Raw genomic sequence first — 18,350 nt, 5'->3', positions numbered from 1 at the left:
AAACGAAGCAGTCACCTTACCTCAATTTCTGCAACTTCTCCTTGTAACTTGAATTCTTTTAGAACTTCAGCTTCCCTTTACACTTGAACCAAAGAAGAAAGAAAGGTATTTTAATAACTAAGGAAGTGAGCAGTAGCTGCTGAAAATATTCTGCCTTGGTAGTTATATTAATGCATGAAGAACATGTTTTCCTAATCATCCATGGGAGAATTAAGCTAAATCCATGAGTCACTTACCTTGGTTTGAAGATATAAGGGTTTATTCAAGAACCCTAGAAAACTTTAAGGTTGCTAGTTTAATCCTTGAGAGAAAAGAGAGAGAAAGAGAGAGAGAGCTGGAGTTAAATTTTATTTTTATGTGTTAAAATGGGTGAAGAATATCTTCTCATATTGGATATATATAGAGCTTTATTGACCACAAAAACATCCTCTAGAACCTCCTTTTTTTGGTACCATTTTCAGCCACTAATTGGTCAAGTAGTTGTTGCACCTGCTTGTGCACATCAAGCAACTCAAAAGGTCAAACTAGGTAATGCACCTAGTTGCTTTCACTTAGGCTTTATCCATATTGGGCCTTGGCAGATTTGGCTGCTGAAATTTCTTTCAAATTTTATTTTCATTTAATAGGTTTGGGCTTCAAGTGACAACCCATTAATATATAAGCCTAATTCTGGTCCATCAAACTTGGCCCTTTAGCTATATAGCTTAAGTAGATGATGCAACTGCTAGCTTAAATTAAGCCAAGGAAGCAGTTCAATTATTTTATTTCTATTTCTGAATGTTAATCTCTTGTTCTTCAACATAGCACTTAACTTTTAACCTTAAGCTCAATTACCATTGTACTATATCTACTTAAATACTTTCCGTAAGAGTTAACTTGCAATACACATGCTGAAACATTCAAGGCATTACATCACCTTCCGAGCTAGTTTAAACCAGCACTAATCATATGAGAAACATGATCCCTCACCTACACTATAAGTCTATGTCAAGTATCACATGAATAGAACTAGTATATACATAATACAGGTCGCCGCATGCACCAATTGCACTAATACATAACATTTTAAATCATTTTCATGAGGTTGAAAAGATCATTTCTTTGTGTTAAGAAATCTCAAAATCATTGAGTACTCAATTGAATAACTTTAAGACCGTTTAAATCCTTCAAGGATTTTCATATAACTTTCATCGTCTAGTTAGACGTAATAATCATTCATTATGCATATTCAAATATTTCATCTTTTGCCAGACTGAGACAAGTCTGGAGAACATATCTCCATTAAATAATGTCAGGACTTTTGTAAAAAAAAATTTATGCCACGAGGCACGAACCATACTTTATATCTTACGGTTATACTTTCGCACAATAATTCATTTGTACCCTCACTGACATATATTTTGATCTATGAACTATATGTTCAAAATCATCATTAGTCTAAGTGAAACAAAATATACTTGAATAGTGTCAATCATTTATCTGGCCACACTATATGACAGATTTGAATTTAAGATCCTCGTAACCATTTATAGCACTAAGTGATATATTATATCAAATATACCGTCGACGACCATTTTGATATCGATTTCAATACGACATTAACTTATCGAGATCTCTTCATTTTTCATCATTTTCAGGTACCTGAACCTTTGCCAAGGTTTTATGAAATGTTATGTCATAGTGATCTCCAAAGCACTTGCCTCATTAGCAATGCCTATTTTGATAATCTGCTCCTCTCTTTTATTAAGGAGTTTTACATTTGGAATCGATTGATTATCACGTTTCAAGCGTACCATAGAACTCTGTCCTTCAAGGACTATTTATTGGGGCATTTGCAGCTTAATTAACATACTAGGTCAGCAAATACATCTGGCAAACTACTTGCAACATTTTGAAAATGAATTATCTTTTGAACTTCACTTTCACTTTTGTTTTTAACGAGATTCTATATAATTCACCCACACATAATTTTCAGCTGCTACACATATCTTTCCTAGTGTTAGGAGATCTAACATTCACCCTCAACCTCATTTACGGATCCATCTTGGTGTGTGGAGCAATAAAATCATATGCGCACATCAAATTTTTATATGGAAATTATTTGGTTCCTGACCCTGAACCAATTGTATTGTTGGCTTGATGCATACATGTTAAGTAAGCTCATCTCATACCAATTTTATTTAAGAGATTTGTTCTCGAATCAATGGTCTAGCTATAATTGGAGGCACAAAATTTCGCTAAACCAACCAACATTATTAACATGACTTTACAGTTTGAAACTATACTCTTAATTTAATAATTCGAGCAAACAACCTTATAAAAATCAATTTGTAAGTTGATACAAATGCACATGTGACCATACCATAGATGCATCTATTAAATCATAATAGTAAACGATACAAATGGTAGGTGAACGGGCTCATATTCACCTTTTTATATGTTCCAAAAAAAATTTGGGGATACAATTCCAACCTTAGTTGATACAATGATTATTTTATCATGAGAACAAGCCACAAAAGAGAATACTTGAAGAATCTATTATTTCTTCAACATATAGACACGTGAATTTTTAATTTCTTTTGCATCACATTTGAATCGTAATGACCAACCAATTATGTCAATTGATATTTATTCATGTTAACTTCTAGTTTACTTTTGCATGTGATTGCATCACCATGCCCATATTTGTATACAACAAACAATGAGAAAATGGATGATCTTATACGTAAATATTTGTCACCCACTTTGATTGTAGTAATTTGAAGATATTAAATATTTTCATAATTTATAGTCTCAATATAATATTTATTTTTAATTCTTTCAAAACTTAAAAAGTTCCTTTTGAGACTTGTTACAACCCCAAAATTATGAATAATTTCATTCCTCCAAATAGTAACAAATTAGCCCTTTGGAACTATTAATTTTATGTACTACGAAAATTTTCACAACACGATCCTAATGGTGACCATCTCCTTCAAGGAGAAAATTATTACATTCAAAACTTATTTCTTAATAACCAATGACAAATTTGTGTTGGCACACAACATTTATCTTTGTCATAATCACAACCTTTACAGAAAAGATTTATTTCTTTCTGTTTTCCACTAATAGTTCATTTTAAAATATACCGCACTATTTGTGTAGAACTCAAAATATATATATATATATATATATATATATGACCAAAATTACCATTTGTGTCAAAATATATTTTTTAAGGTGAGATGTGACATTCATCCAACAATACATGAACATGTTCTTATCCATACGAACATAAGTCACATTTTCTTAAAGAAATGAACAATAATCATTTGTACATGTTTCATATGTTTTTTTATTAGAAATTCATTGTCATGTTTTGGCATCATGCGACTCACCTCAACATCACTTTAAAAGGTCAAATGTACCAAAGGTACTACCACTTTGTATTCTTTTATTTTGATGGAGGATTTAAAAAACTTTTTAAATTGGGTTGCACCTACAACAATGTGCTCAACTTCTCATACGATTTGATAGATAAAAATTACTTTTAACAATTATCTCCACATTTGAAGGACCATCTTAAGAAAGAATGTGTCAAATGATCTTTTATACAATTTTAATGGACAAAATTACCGTCACATTTGAAGGAACATCTTAAGAAACAATGTTCTTCCTTTTAATTACCACAATGATAACCATTAACATTTTATCATACTCATATTCATACATTCAACCACTTGTCATTTTTCACATATTAATACACTGCTACCACATTTACATAAGAGAATGGAGCAAATTAATTTGGTAAATTCAATGACTTCCATTCAAAAATATAAAAATTATGTCGGTCATCATTATAGCATCACTATAATGTATTAGGACTTTAACCCAATGTCTTACCCATATAAAGACACCTTCGGTCATAAATCCATGGGACTTGAGCCCAACTTCTTATTATCATAGTGCACCAAGACTTTAACTCGACGTCTTACCCACTTGATGCGGTGAAACCTGAATTCACCATCTTACCCTCAACCAATGCCTTAAAATAAATCAAATAAATTACCAAAAAAATAATTATCATAAATATAATCTGAATCTGACTTGATATACAAGAAAAATGAACAAAATCAATTAAATAAAACAACATATTAGAATCATATAAAAGTCCTAAGTTAAAATAAATCAAACATTTTAATAGTCCCTCTCAACATTGTTATGAAGATTATTATAATTTACTAACCATTTTAGAATAACTACAAAACAAGCTTTGTTAATACAAATAATATGTTAATAACTCAACAAGTAAATGTTTAGATAAAGAAAAATAAAGAGGTGCAAAAGTAATTAACAATAATAATCCAATGCATATGTCACATAACTTAATAAAACAAGATCATAAAGAACAATTTCTTTACAAATTGTTAACTTACAAAACTAGTTTTACTTTTTAAATATATAAGTGATCAAATTAAAAGTTTGCTAAAAGTAAAAACAACTTGTTGAACTCATATGATTCTGAGATGGTAAGAAAATTAATGATGCATAATCAAAAGTAAAATATAAAATAAATTATATAGCAATTTACCTTGAGAGAAAAATAAACACATATTTTTACCTTTTTTATATTTTCTTTGCTTCAATCCTTCAATAATAGAAAAATCGTGCTGATAACGTTTTGTAAAACTAAAGCAAACTAACAATATAAAGATAAAGAAAAGAAGAATATAAGACAAGAGATATAGAAGACGAAAAAACAATAGAAATAGGGAGACAAGAAGATGAGAGTTTTTCTTATTCAAATATTCACCAAACCTTCAAGTGTATACAATATGAACTCTTATGCCTCTATTTATAGTGTAACATAGAGGCATACAAAAGGTTGGTCATAAACATGACATTACGATGAATATAATGGGAAAGTGAAACTGAAATTTTACAAGATAACGGTTATAAAGATGGAGGTTATCATCATCTTCATAATGAGAAAAATAGTGAAGATAATGGGTAACTTCTTGGTGTAGTGAACATCCACACTTATACCATTTTATAACAATTTGGCAATTCTCGTTCGAATGATGAATTTAGAAAATTCAATTTATCATCATGAATTCCTGACTACGTTTATACAAATGAAGTCTAACATTGCAAATCACATGAATTTCATGACAACATTATTCGTACATGTTGATTGATGTGTATTTATGCTATATGAACTTTCACCTGAACATCAGATCCAAATGACTTCGTATTAAACATATTCCTTATTGAATTCACAGGTTCAACTCCAACAACAAAAAAGGATTTGTGTTTATTGTCTGGTTAACAACACACCATAGTCCAAAGTATTTATTCTTTAGCACCATCTATAGGGAGATGTGGACAAGGGCGAACTACAAGTTCCTTATTGAGTGGCGGAATCCAACATTTGATGGAAATGGCAACTGGAGTTCTCATTCTCACCTCATGAGGACAGCGCGATACTGGTTGTACTTAATCAAAGTTGTCAATGTGTGTGGGAGTTATATCATCAGCCACTGCAAAATGTCCAACTGTTCGAGCAAAGAACACCATTTGTTGCTCAAGAGTGTATTTTATGCTTTCTGCCTGTGGAAAATCTGGTTAGTTAGGAACTCCCAAATTTCATGCTTCAATTTGAGCACAACACTCATTTTATTGCTTTGCGCAATGACAAACCACATTAAAAAGTAGCAGTAGCATCATAAAATGTAATATCAATGTGGAGAAATGGTAGAAGTAAATACATACATGTGATGATTAGTTCTTACCTTACGAAATCCATGAGATTCTCCTTCATATTCCACGAGAGCCACAGGTAACCCCTTTTTCTTCAAGGCCTGGTAGATTTTTCGGGCCTGTTCTGGCTGGACAACCTGTAAGCAAATGTTTCTATTTTCCTTACAAGGAGCTTCTAATTGTATAGTTGTTCGATGCAAGATACTAGTTTTTCATCGCAAAAGGAAAGCTGAAAATCTTTGGGCTCCATTGAGATCAAAATTGAATAATACGGTTCAATTTCCTTTCTTAAAAAGCGTTTAGTTAAATAAGAATGTTACTTACTCAACAACAGCAGTTTCCTGCCATTAATAATGCAGAGTAAAACGGAAAAAAAAAGAAGCACAAGTTGTAGCAGTTTACCGTGTCTTCTAATCCTTGGAACACTATTATGGGGCAAGAGAATCGATCAACAAAGTTGATAGGAGACCGCTCATTTAAAGCGATTTCATTACCTGTATTAAGAACAACAATGTTAAATTGTGACCAAAAATAGATGTAACTCTTTAGTTGTGAATAAATAATTACCAGCAAGATTAATGATATAGTGGGATTCAAATTTGTGCATATGATCACTCAATGACTTCAAATCAGCAATCTGTTAAAACAGCAGAAAGTGTGTCAGCTCGTGACTGAGTTCCACCAGAACCATGTTTTCGAAACCACTCACCCCCTCCCCCAGTCCAATAGTGCAATAGAGCATAGGAGGTAAAAGTTTGTGACAAGAGATCTGATAAGCTGAGCATAATGTAAACAGTGTACTCAAATAAACTTTTCAGCATATCAGATGCAGACATAGAACAACAACATATCTAGTAAGGTCCCAAAAGCGGAGTCTGGGGAGGGTAGATTGTATATAGACCTTACCACCAGTGTTCTTAATGGCGCTCGCCATTCGCCAAAGGCGCTATGGCGAGGCGAGGCGACCATGCAACGCCATTCCTCAGTGAGGCGTGACGAGATCAATTAGGCGATGTGAGGCGACGTGAGGCGACCTGATTGGCGACGCCTTTTATTTTAAAATATTTAAAAAGGTCTTGACTTAATAATATTAGTCAAAATTAAGGTTTTTTCATATTTCCAGTCAATCATGACTCGCGTTTCTTCTCCTCAACCCTGCGATCTCTTCTTCTCCTTCAGTGGACTCGCGCGAAAGGTATGTCCCCTTTTCTTTCTTCTTCTCTTCATTTCCTCGTTTCTTCTCTTCAGTCCTCTTCTTCTCTTATTTTTTTATTTTCTTCTGTTCAATTTCTTGTGAAGTGAATCTTAAATTCTAAAATCTGAAGTTCTGAAGTGCTTGCTGTCTTCACTCTTCACTGCTCGCTGCCTTCACTACTCTTTTTTTTCCTCTCTTTTCTTCACTGCTCTGTTTTTTCCCTCTGTTTTCTTTGTTTACTGTGAAATGTTGCTGACTGCTTACTGCTTTCACTGTGTTGTCCATTATTTTTTTGAAAAAAATTAATTCTTCTATAGTAATTATTATAGTATTTGCTAATATATGTTATTGCTATTGAAATTTGAATATTTATATGTGCAATTAAATATTTTTAATTTTTGGTGCGCCTCGATTCAAAAAGGCGAGCGGCGAGCGTGGCGAGGCAGGCCCTTGTCGCCTCTCGCCGTCCAAAACACTGCTTACCACTACCTCGTGGAGGTAGAGAGGCTGTTCCATAAGACCCTTGGCTCAAATGTAACAAATTTAAGTACAGAGAAGAAGAAAACAGTGCAGAAATCATAGAAACTAAACAGTGCATGGCCTACAATAAAGGACATAGAGAATCAAGTAGATGCAATTCAATTAAGCCAGTTATTCCCAAGGAAAACAAACATTAGTAAATGAGATTAACCATGACTTAAACTTCAAATTATGCCATCTCATTTTCCTTTTCCCATTTTATCCTCTACATACGAGCACATGATGGTTCATGGAGTTCATAGGGTAAGGTTTACTAAACATTTTATTCGGCTAGTCATACCATAATAACAACCATGCCCTCCTTAATACTAGATTGATGTTGCATATTGACTTACTCCAAATAAAGAAGCGCCAGCTCTGAATGTATCTCTGAAAGCAAGAGAGGCTAATGTTGTGTAACCGCCAGCAGAACACCCAGTTATGCAAAGGCGCTTTCCATCAACCTTCCCCTCATCCACCTTAATCAACAAATCTTCCTAGTTAAAACCTCTAATGTAAAGAAATGAGAAAACTAACAATTAAGGGTTAGTGACAATTTTATTAAACTTACCAAATATTTAGCACAAGAGCAACAATCATTGATGTCAACGATTCCCCACTTTCCCAAAAGGCGTTCTCGGTATGCCCTACCATAACCTTGAATTCAAATATACGAAGACTTAGCTATCTTATAGAGAGAGAGACAAGTAAACTTTCAAATATTAATGGAGTGTAATGTAACCAAACTTAATGGACTGAAATATAACATAAATTTGGAAATTTTGTATGCAGTAAATAAGATACAGCAGAATTGGATAACTATAAACAATAAATGAAAAGTTTGTCCGGATCCAAGAATTATAGAAGTTAATAAAATAAATTGCTCAAACTCTGATAACATACCCGTACTTCCTCCATAGTTGACATCCACAAATGCCCATCCTCGACTAGTCCAATATTGGATGCTAAGATTTAAGGTTCCACGTGCCTCGTCTGTTGGCCCTCCTGTTTACACACATGAGCAACAGTTCAAAACCGGTTAACCTTGCGCATACTCGGAATGAATAGACGATTAATGAAGCAGTTAGCATAGCATCTTTGGAAGTTTCAATCTCTCTGTTATTGTTGGCTAATATTCCTAGCTCGAACCAAACAATAGATATTATGAAAGCAAACCACTGAATTGCATTTTAATAATCTAGAATCACACTGTATTCGAGCTCAATTGAGGAAGTGCTGTAAGGTGTAAGTACGCTCTATCATATGATAATTACGAACAGCAAGTGGCTACATAATTTCCACATTATAATGATCAAAGTACAAGCTAGAAGTAAACGTGGTTATTATTTTAAACAGATTTTCATATTGATACGGAATTTTATATATAAATGAATCATATGCACATTTAGAATCTGGAAACTACCAACAAAGCTAATAGAGAAATGAAGTGATCTTGCCATTGAGATGATAAAATCAGTCCCAACATGAAGCAACATAATGGTTGATAAGGATAAAAAAGTAAACAGAATTATTTCTGAACTAGGACACACAGAAAAGACACACACTTATCTTGATAGCCCTGTATTCACAGTACATGTGTGTATCTAAATGAGCATGTATGCAATGCACGCGCTCTCAATGGTTAGTAGACTTGTAGAAATGTCAGCCTTTGGAATATTTTCAGCCAGAAGACAGCTGAGAAGACGACAAGCACTTCCCTTTACACTAAGCCACAAACCATTGAAAAAGAGAGACTTTTCAGTACGAAAAGAGGAAAAAAACATTGTATTTCCTTTCATTGACAGCTCCATTCATGACTCTTATTTTTGAAGATGTGAAACTGGCCAACAGCATTGCCATGTAACAATCTTTTTATGTACAGTGCCTAGTACCTTAATTTTTCAGCACTACAATCAATGTCATGGAAAACTAAATTAGCACTAGGTGCATAATGAATATGACTAAGGAATTACAAATAATATACCATGGCTTTCTAGCAACAGTGGAGGTTTTTCTTCTTGACTACCATTATATTCTGGATTACATGGAGGATAGAAGTATGCATAGGCATTTTGACCAGCCACATCTGTTGGAAATTCAATAAACTCTGGGTGGCTGAAATATGGTATGTACTTGTCAATGTCTGAAGAAGATGACCACATGATACTGAAATCTACAACATTTGACATATGATCATCTAGTATCACCTGTTGCAAAGCGTGGAACTCATTAAGACAAACTGTGGAAATTAGTTATTTGAAAAAGACACCGCTACAGAAAAGAAGAAGAGATAACCTTTGCTAAAGAAGTAGGAAGAACAGAAGATGCACCCTCAATGTAAAGGATCTGTCCACTTGCGACCTAAACAACATTTCAGGCAGATAGTTACACTTTCTGAATGTTGCACCAATAAGACAATCAACAATATAAGCTGCAACTTACAATATTTGATATGTAAGTGAATGGAATATCAACTGAACAGAAAGAGTTCTTAGCTTGATTTATAACACCAAGATATGACTTTCCATGTTGCCTGCAAGCCATCATGGATGAAAGCGATTTTATTAGACATGTAAACTTAACTCGAAGAGAGGCCGGGGAAATAATGAAACGAACTGTGATGCTATTGCAGTGGAGAGAGAGAGAGAGAGAGACCTGTAGCTGCACGCAATAATTGTTGATTCCTCTTTCCGCTCAATGATGTCATAACATCGATTTCCAAAAACCCAAAATGGTCTTGTGAACTCAGCGTTCAAAGAGTAAATTGCAAGGACCTCATTTTGATCTTCAACCTGATGTAGAAGTAATAAAATATAGATGAACTATCAACCAAAACCAAGAAGTAAAGAATTCACAGAACTCTTGAGGTGTAGTGTATTTACCCATTTGTATATGTTCCAAAACCCTGTATTTCTGTCTGTTATGAAAAACAATTCCCCTGCAATAATTAAAGGAGGCTGCTTCAGATAATCAAAGTCATATTGAAGGTGGCAGTTATTCTGCTTTTGAGAATGAGGAGTGAACAGCAGAATATAAGAACTTATCCTGCCTTTGGACGACCATAGAGGCTCAGTTGGCGATTCCACCAGAGTAGGACAGCCACCAGCAACTACTACTCGCTTCTCGATGTCTCTACGTAAGTTAATTAAACCAATTGTTAACAACCTATAGCAAAAATGGATTCAATGTGCATGAAAACAAAAGGAGGGAGAACATCTATCTACCAATGTGGACAACGTTGTCATTATCTCTAATAAAGAGTGGATGTAAGACGACTTCCTTTAATCAGTAGAGAGAATGTAAGAAGACTTACTCACCCGCTCTCAGATATATACCCAACCCAAAGCTCTGATTTATCCCAATGCATGTTAGGGTGGCTCCATTCTATCCAGGCCAAACGTTCCCCTTTCACGTCCACCCGTGGGAATGCATAGAATTCATTCCCACTAATCAAGACTTTTGGTTCTGAAATGCATAAATTAAAGCAGAAGCAAAAATTCATTCGCATTCTCCATTTTAACATAATAGATCAATTGATTCACAATTACCTCAAAGCCTTTTCAACTTACAATTTACATACCTTCAGTGGTGTTATCATTAAGAGTAACACTCACAATCTCATTAGTTGGCTTTGCATCAACCCCTCGATGATCTATTTATAGATAGAAAAAACCAAGAATATACAGTTACAGCGACCAAGACTGTAGAGAAAATATCCTTTCCAGAAATTATTTAAACAAAAAATGTTGTGATTATAAGTAAAGATGTATGTACCTTCTCTTACAGCAATATAGCGGTTTAAACGACTATCAAAGACCCCATCAGCATATCTTACATGAGGTCCCACATAATCTGGAGTTATGGGCACTGGACCTAAATCTATAATTAACAAATTATCAATTCAATCTGCCCTATCACTTAACTTCTATGAAATTTAATAGACTTGCTACTTCATCACTTCAGTTCATCACGGTATTTTTCTTTTTCTATTGCTTATTTGAAATGTTGGGCCAGGAATTTAGGGTTTTGGGGGGAATTGAACTGCTGGGTATGGATAGAGTAGAGAATAGGAATTTCAAACAAGAACTTCTATATTGTTATGGGATTGTTGCGTCCTGCTTCTTCGAATAATAATTTCCAACAACTTCAGTAATTGTTGGAACAAATCAATAATTGTTTAATTTTTTCTGTCATGTGTATGTAGACAAATGAGCCATACACGTGAAAAAAAGAACTAGGACATCTTCAGCTCCTTCTAGAAAAAGAGCTTGCTGACCAGGCAAACAAAGATGAGGTTGCAGTTCAGGCTCAGGTAACCGAAGAAACAACAACTTAGGAGTCGGAAAATAGTGAGGTGCCAGCTGGAGAAGAAGAAAGACATGCTATTATTTGTAAAATCCAACTGGACAACAAGAACGAACTGAGAGAGAAGTAGTTGATACATCAATTGAGGATTTGACGATGATCACCGAAAGAAGAAGCAACAGATCAAATGATGATGAGGATGCCCGGTCATTTATAGGGATTGACATCCATTATTCAATTAGTAAAGACAATGATCTCGAAAGTCTTTTGGTTTCTGAAACTGTCAAGAGCATTGACATTAAAAAGTGTGGTAGAAGAATATGTTGCTGCTTCTTAGCTTGATCAACACCCTATTATTGTAACACTAAAGAGCATTTTACTCATCACACAATATAGGCTTTGGCATTTAAAGCTATTCCACCAATTTGATGAATGACGAAGGATGCTTCAACTGAGATGTCATTGACAAAGACAATTAAATAGCTAGCTATTTGCGAATCCCATTTTTCCAGGGGAATAAAATGCATCAATATTTAACCCTAAAATAGCTTTTTCTCTTTTCTTAGCTACTACACTAATACTGTTCCACTGAAAAACTTAATAGCACTTCGACTCCATTCTGCATAATCAATTTAATATTACTAAAATTTATTAATGGATAGCTAACCTGAAGAGGTGAGGATCTGTTTGTACAATCTCTGGTCATCAAAATTGGAGAAAACAAGTACATCTCCAGAAACCCCAAAAGACCCACCACCATATTCATGAACAGTGTTTCGAACATTGAAGTTTTTAGGTGTAATATCTTCCCCTGATTGTTTAACAAGCACAGCTCGTCCAGACTCAGCAGGGCGAGTCTCCAGCCATATTAAGTGGCCATGAGAGTCTACAGTGAAGCCTTCAAGGCGTTTATCAGAACCCGAGACGATATCTGCAGTGATAGGTGACTTCCATGATCCATATGGAGCCCTATTTTTTTCAGCAGTAGCCATAGTATCTATCTTCAATCATCTAAGGTTAAATGTGTAGTGAAAGTGAGTATATGGGAGCTCAAACGGGGAAACAAATCTGAATGGTCAACGTGGCTTTGATATAGAAGAAGAAATAGTTAAAGGTGACAAAAAATTGAGTGAGAACCACCTAACTACAAAGTTGGATTACCTTTTTAATTTCTTTATTAAATTAAAATATTATAAAATATTTATATTAATTAATTATTAACTATTAATTCAATATAAAAATTAATTTTTTTTATCATTAGTTATGAGTTAAATCACCTCTAACATGTTTCTTAATCATTTTTAATTTTCTAAGCATCGAAATTAGTTTTATAAACTATTTGTTGTGGAAATATATATATAAAAAAAAAACATGTTGTACTAAGTATAAAATACATTAGAACTACATAAGAAAAATATCATATATACCAATTCAATATTTTAATTACTCTATACTACTTGCAAGTTTTAGTAGCATCTATATCATTTAAATTTTTTTGTACTAATTAACACAGAACACACGTGCAATACATGTGTCTAGAAGCTAATTATAAAAATGAGAAGCTCCAATATGTAAAGTCAAACTATATAAATGTCATTAAATATCTAATTATTTAAATACTAAGTAATAATTTACTAAATACTAAAAATAAGAAGGTGTAAAGTCAAACTTTGAAATACAAAAATATTTCGTAGAAAAATTATTTCATAGAAAGTTGTTAGGAATTACTCTTTTTTTTTTAATAAATATGCTTTATCTAATTCTTTTAAGAACAGTAATGTTTAAATGAATTAAATTTGTTAGTTAGATAAAGCGTTTTTATATTTACAAAAAACTCAAAGTCTAAAACTTAAGGGATTAAAACTCCTGACTCTTTATTTTAAATTTCAATTTATAATGACCAGCTTTTTGGCCTTCAGGGACATTTAGTGAAGTAAGTTGTGCCTCGCCAACCAAGTCGGGGATCCGCCCTTCGCTCCCATTCTTCGCTAATTTACATTGGCTATCAATTCTTAGAGTTCTGTAAATTTAGGCAATCAAAGTTGTGATCGCAGAGTTGTTCGGCGATCCGCCAACAGTCAATTCTTGTCACCAAGTTTTTTCTTCCCAAGGGTTGGCATGCTCGAACATTGGACGAGCTAAAAAACACTCAGGGGTTCGCCGAGTAGTCTTGAAGATCACCAGGATTTTCTTCCTTCAACTTCTTCCGCTTTTCTATACGAAAGTGTCATGTAGGTCGAAAAGGAGTAGAAAATTATTTATAAAATAAGTTCAGGGGGTAATAGGACCTTAGTATAGTATAAGTGTGTCTCTGAGATTTCGGGCATAGATTGGGGGAGGGGGTACTTGTGCATTTTCTCATATTATAAAGGGATAATGCACAAGTACCCCCTCTGTGCCCGAAATCTCAGAGACACACTTATACTATACGAAGATCCTATTACCCTGTGAACTTATTTTATTAATAATTTTCTACCCCTTTTTGGTCTACGTGACACTATCATGTAGGCCCAACGCTGGTTGATTTTTTTTAAAGCTAGTGTCACGTAGGCCGAAAAAGGATAGAAAATTACTTATAAAATAAGTTCAGGGGGTAATAAGACCTTATAATAGTATAAATGTGTCTCTGAAATTTCGGACATAGGTTAAGGGGGAACTTGTCCATTTTCCATATTATAAAGATAACTTTAATAATAAAATTTCTTTTACATTGATAAACTTAAAATGAAGTTTTACTTTTAAGCTAAACAAGATAATGTTTAATTTTTAAGTTAAATGAGATGAAAGTTTAATTTTTAAGATAAATAAGATGAAAGTTTAGTTTTTAAGCTAAATAAGACGAAAGTTTATTTTTAAAGATAAATAAGATGAAAATTTTATTTTTAAGTTAAATAAGATGGAAGTTTTAATTTTAAGTTAAATAAGATGAAAGTTTAATTTTAAAAACACACGGTACAATTATGAAAATACATATTTAAACTAAATAACATGAAAGTTTGACTTTTGAGAATTAGTAAATAAAGTTTATAAAGAAAATGTAAAAAAAAAAAAACTAAGTAAGGTGGAGGGTACTTTTGTAAACAAACAACTTATTATAAAAAATTATGCAGTTGAGTTAAGTTTGAATATGATAAACCAAACAAGCAATAAAAACTACTCCCAACATAAGTAATCTAGTATAACTTATCCCAGCAATAATGACCACCATCTTAGTCATTTATTATAGTTGATTCGGAGAAGGCCTAAAATGTCTTTAAAGTATTGAAAATGATACAAAATTACCCTCAATCCACCTATTAGTTTCAAAATGTCCTTCTCATCCACATATTGGCTCCAAAGTACCATTTCATGTATGTTTGGGTTCAAAATTGCCCAATTATTTAATGATTTTTAAAATTTAAACCATTTAAATATTTTTTTAAATACTTGGCGCTCAACTATTGGTTATAATTTAATTTATTAGTATTGTTTATAAACCAATCCACTACCCACCTAATTAATAAACCATTCTAATATTATAATAGCGCAAAACACTACTAAAATACGACGGAATTACAGATCCTGAAAATGACATCCAAAATTATTCAAATCTGAATTGAAGCCCCAATTAAATTTAGGTTGAGCCGTTTATTTAGGAGGAAACTTCAATAGGGTTCTCTTTCAAGCTTGAATTCGAGATTTATGATTAAAGGTAAAGAAGTAGTACATCCCAAAATTAATTCATGCAATTTTTTAAATATAATTTTTAATATTTATGATTTGTTATAAATATTAAAACTTTAATATATTATTTTTTAAAAAAGTTATGTATTGAGTACCATGACATTATTGAGACAAAAGAATAATTAAGACGAACATAGTCAGACTTTTAAGTATATCGGTAATTTTTATTTAGACACTTGAATTATAATATGTTTTGATTGAGGACTTGAATGTATGATAATATACTTCTATAGACATTTTCGCCTCAAATTTTAGACACACTCACTGACAGTAGATGTTGCATTAGTAATGGGGTGAGTTTATTAACTGGGTGAGTTTAATTAGTAATGGGTGGGTTGTGGATTGATTTATAAATTATATTAATAAGTTAAATTATAACAAATATTTGAGCGCCACGTATTTAAAAAAATATTCAAATAGTTTAAATTTAAAGTCGTTAAATAAGTGGTCAATTTTAAAATCAAAGGTGGATGACAAGGATATTTTGGAGCCAATAGGTGAATAAAAAGGATATTTTGAAGTCAATAGGTGGATGAAGGATAATTTTGTACCATTTCTAATACTTTAAAGATATTTTAGACCATTTTTGTAACAACCTGTTTAGTCATTCGAGCACTAGAATCTTTTGTGATAAAAACTAACTGGGTCGACGTATCACGCGACGGACCGTCATGGTCACGACGGACCGTCATGGACTCCGTCGTTCCATACTTGTGTAATTTCTTCTGCTGCTCTCCTCATTACCCTCGACGGCAGGTAGGACGAACCGTCACCAGCACGACGGTCCGTCGAGCGTCGTCGTTCCAAAACACTTCAACTCTGAAATCTGGGTACTGGATCGACTCTCTGAACTTCGTGACGGAACTGCAGGACGTACCGTCATAGATACGACGGACCGTCACAAGTTGCATAACCTCACTATTGAATTTAACTCTCTGAACTTTGTGACGGAACTGTAGGACGGACCGTCGCCGATATGACGGGTCATCACAAGTTGCGTAACCCCAACTGGGTCGGATTACTACTAAAAGTTTTAAAGGGGTGTTTTGGACTATTCATGATTATAATTATGGAATTAGTGGGGTGAGTTTAATAATTTATTTACATGGGGGTTAAAGAAGATACTAAGGAAATAAATAGTGGGTTACTTTTATCATAACGGATTATATGATAATTAGGGTAAAAGAAAAAGAATTTGCAGAAGGAAAATAAAAAAAGAACAGGAAGAGGGGAGAACGAGCGAGAGAGAGAGAGAACGAAGAGGAAAGCAAAGGCATTGTGAAGTAGCTTGCTTGATCACGATTCTTCGGTGGAGGTAGATTATGATTTATTTCTATGTGATAGATAAACTCTAAATAGAGATCGATATGTATCGGGTGGTATTGTAAAGTCTTCTATATGCTTGATTGTGTGTTTGTATGTTGTGATTATGTAATTTTGGTGGTCAGAATGATGAGGCTGTTGAATCTTCAATCTTAAATCCTCTCTATTAAGATGACGCCTTGACATAAAGAAGGCTTGATGAACTAAAATAATGAGATAAATGGATCGGAGTGTCACGTTCCGACACGGTAGTATTAGGGGATCGGAGTGTCACATTCCAACACGGTAGCATTAGGGGATCGTAGTGTCACGTTCCAACACGGTAGCATTAGGGGATCGGAGTGTCACGCTCCGACACGATAGTATTAGGGGATCGAAGTGTCACGTTCCAACACGGTAGCATTAGGGGATCGGAGTATCATGTTCCGACACGGTAGTATTAGGGGATCGAAGTGTCACGTTCCGACACGATAATGATAAAGAGTGAATTATGTTAATATACTCAAATTCGAAGAACCTATTTCCCAAATGAGTGTGGTGTGGGGGCTTGAGTCCCCTTAGGTGTGCTTGGTGTTGTTGCCAATGGTTTTTATAGTTGTTGATTGTCACCTGTTAAGTATTGTGGTTGATTTTATATTATTATTTAGCATATATTATTTTCTATTTCGAGTTGGCCGATGTTACCTACTCAGTACGTGTTCCTTGTACTGACCCCTACTTGTGTTTTCTTCTTTGGTATTTGTGGAGTGCAACAAACGTGTCATCGACTTCGACTCGTCATCAGTTCTAGCCAGTCTTCAGCATATCAGAGTTCAGGGTGAGCTATTATTCCTAGCTCGTACTGGATTATCTCCTTTACGTCTTGATATCTTGAAGTTCGGACATAGACCATCTTTTTACTATTTTTATCTTCTTAAATACTCTTAGATTTAGAAATTTGAGGATACATGTTCTTGGTGTGATGACTTCCAGATTTTGGGAATAATAAGTATTTAACTTTAGAAGTTGATTTAATTGATTTCGTTAATAAGTTTTAGATCTTCCGCATTATTTTTTTACTATTCATAATTGATATACTGGTAAATATTGGGTTTAGATTTGTTAGTTCGCTCACCTAGGAGGATAAGTGTGGGTGCCATTCGTGGCTCATTTTTGGTCGTGACAAACTTGGTATCAGAGCGTTAGGTTCGTTGGTCTCATCACACAAGAACGAGTCTAGTAGAGTCTTGAGGAACGGTAGGGGGACACCCTTACTTTTCTTTGAGAGGCTATAGGACTTTAGGAAAATTCCATTCTTTCGTGCTATTACTTGGATCCTATTGGTATCTAGATGATACAAATTGGTATCTGACATCCTCACTCTATTTCGCAGATGGTTAGAACTAGAGCAACAATTGTGCCAACACCAACACCTGCAAGACAGGGTACGTCTGAGCCAACCATTGGGGCTGTAGCTCGAGGAGGAGCAGTGGCAAGAGGCCGTGGTAGAGGTCGCAGGAGGACATCCTCTAGAGGTAGAGGACAAACACCTGGTCCAGCTAGTAAT

The 18,350-nt window shown here is 34.0% G+C and overlaps 1 protein-coding gene across 1 annotated transcript; it reads right to left on the bottom strand.

Moving 5' to 3' along the window:
* Positions 1 to 5,105: 5,105 nt before the first annotated feature.
* LOC101248248 (dipeptidyl-peptidase 5) lies at positions 5,106 to 12,906 on the bottom strand. Its single transcript, XM_004248692.5, has 17 exons — positions 12,426 to 12,906; positions 11,228 to 11,332; positions 11,034 to 11,105; positions 10,771 to 10,918; positions 10,503 to 10,585; positions 10,336 to 10,391; positions 10,109 to 10,245; positions 9,896 to 9,986; positions 9,749 to 9,814; positions 9,438 to 9,660; positions 8,357 to 8,458; positions 8,025 to 8,110; positions 7,810 to 7,932; positions 6,307 to 6,376; positions 6,142 to 6,233; positions 5,772 to 5,876; positions 5,106 to 5,589 (listed from the first exon to the last, which is right to left on the bottom strand). The coding sequence occupies exons 1-17, from the start codon at positions 12,748 to 12,750 to the stop codon at positions 5,476 to 5,478; spliced, it is 1,998 nt and encodes a 665-aa protein (XP_004248740.1). The 5' UTR covers positions 12,751 to 12,906; the 3' UTR covers positions 5,106 to 5,475.
* Positions 12,907 to 18,350: the final 5,444 nt, after the last annotated feature.

Source organism: Solanum lycopersicum, chromosome 10 (genome assembly GCF_036512215.1).
Source record: "Solanum lycopersicum chromosome 10, SLM_r2.1".
In the NCBI taxonomy this organism is placed as follows: Eukaryota; Viridiplantae; Streptophyta; class Magnoliopsida; order Solanales; family Solanaceae; genus Solanum; species Solanum lycopersicum.
This window is presented reverse-complemented; position numbering and strand designations above follow the sequence as displayed.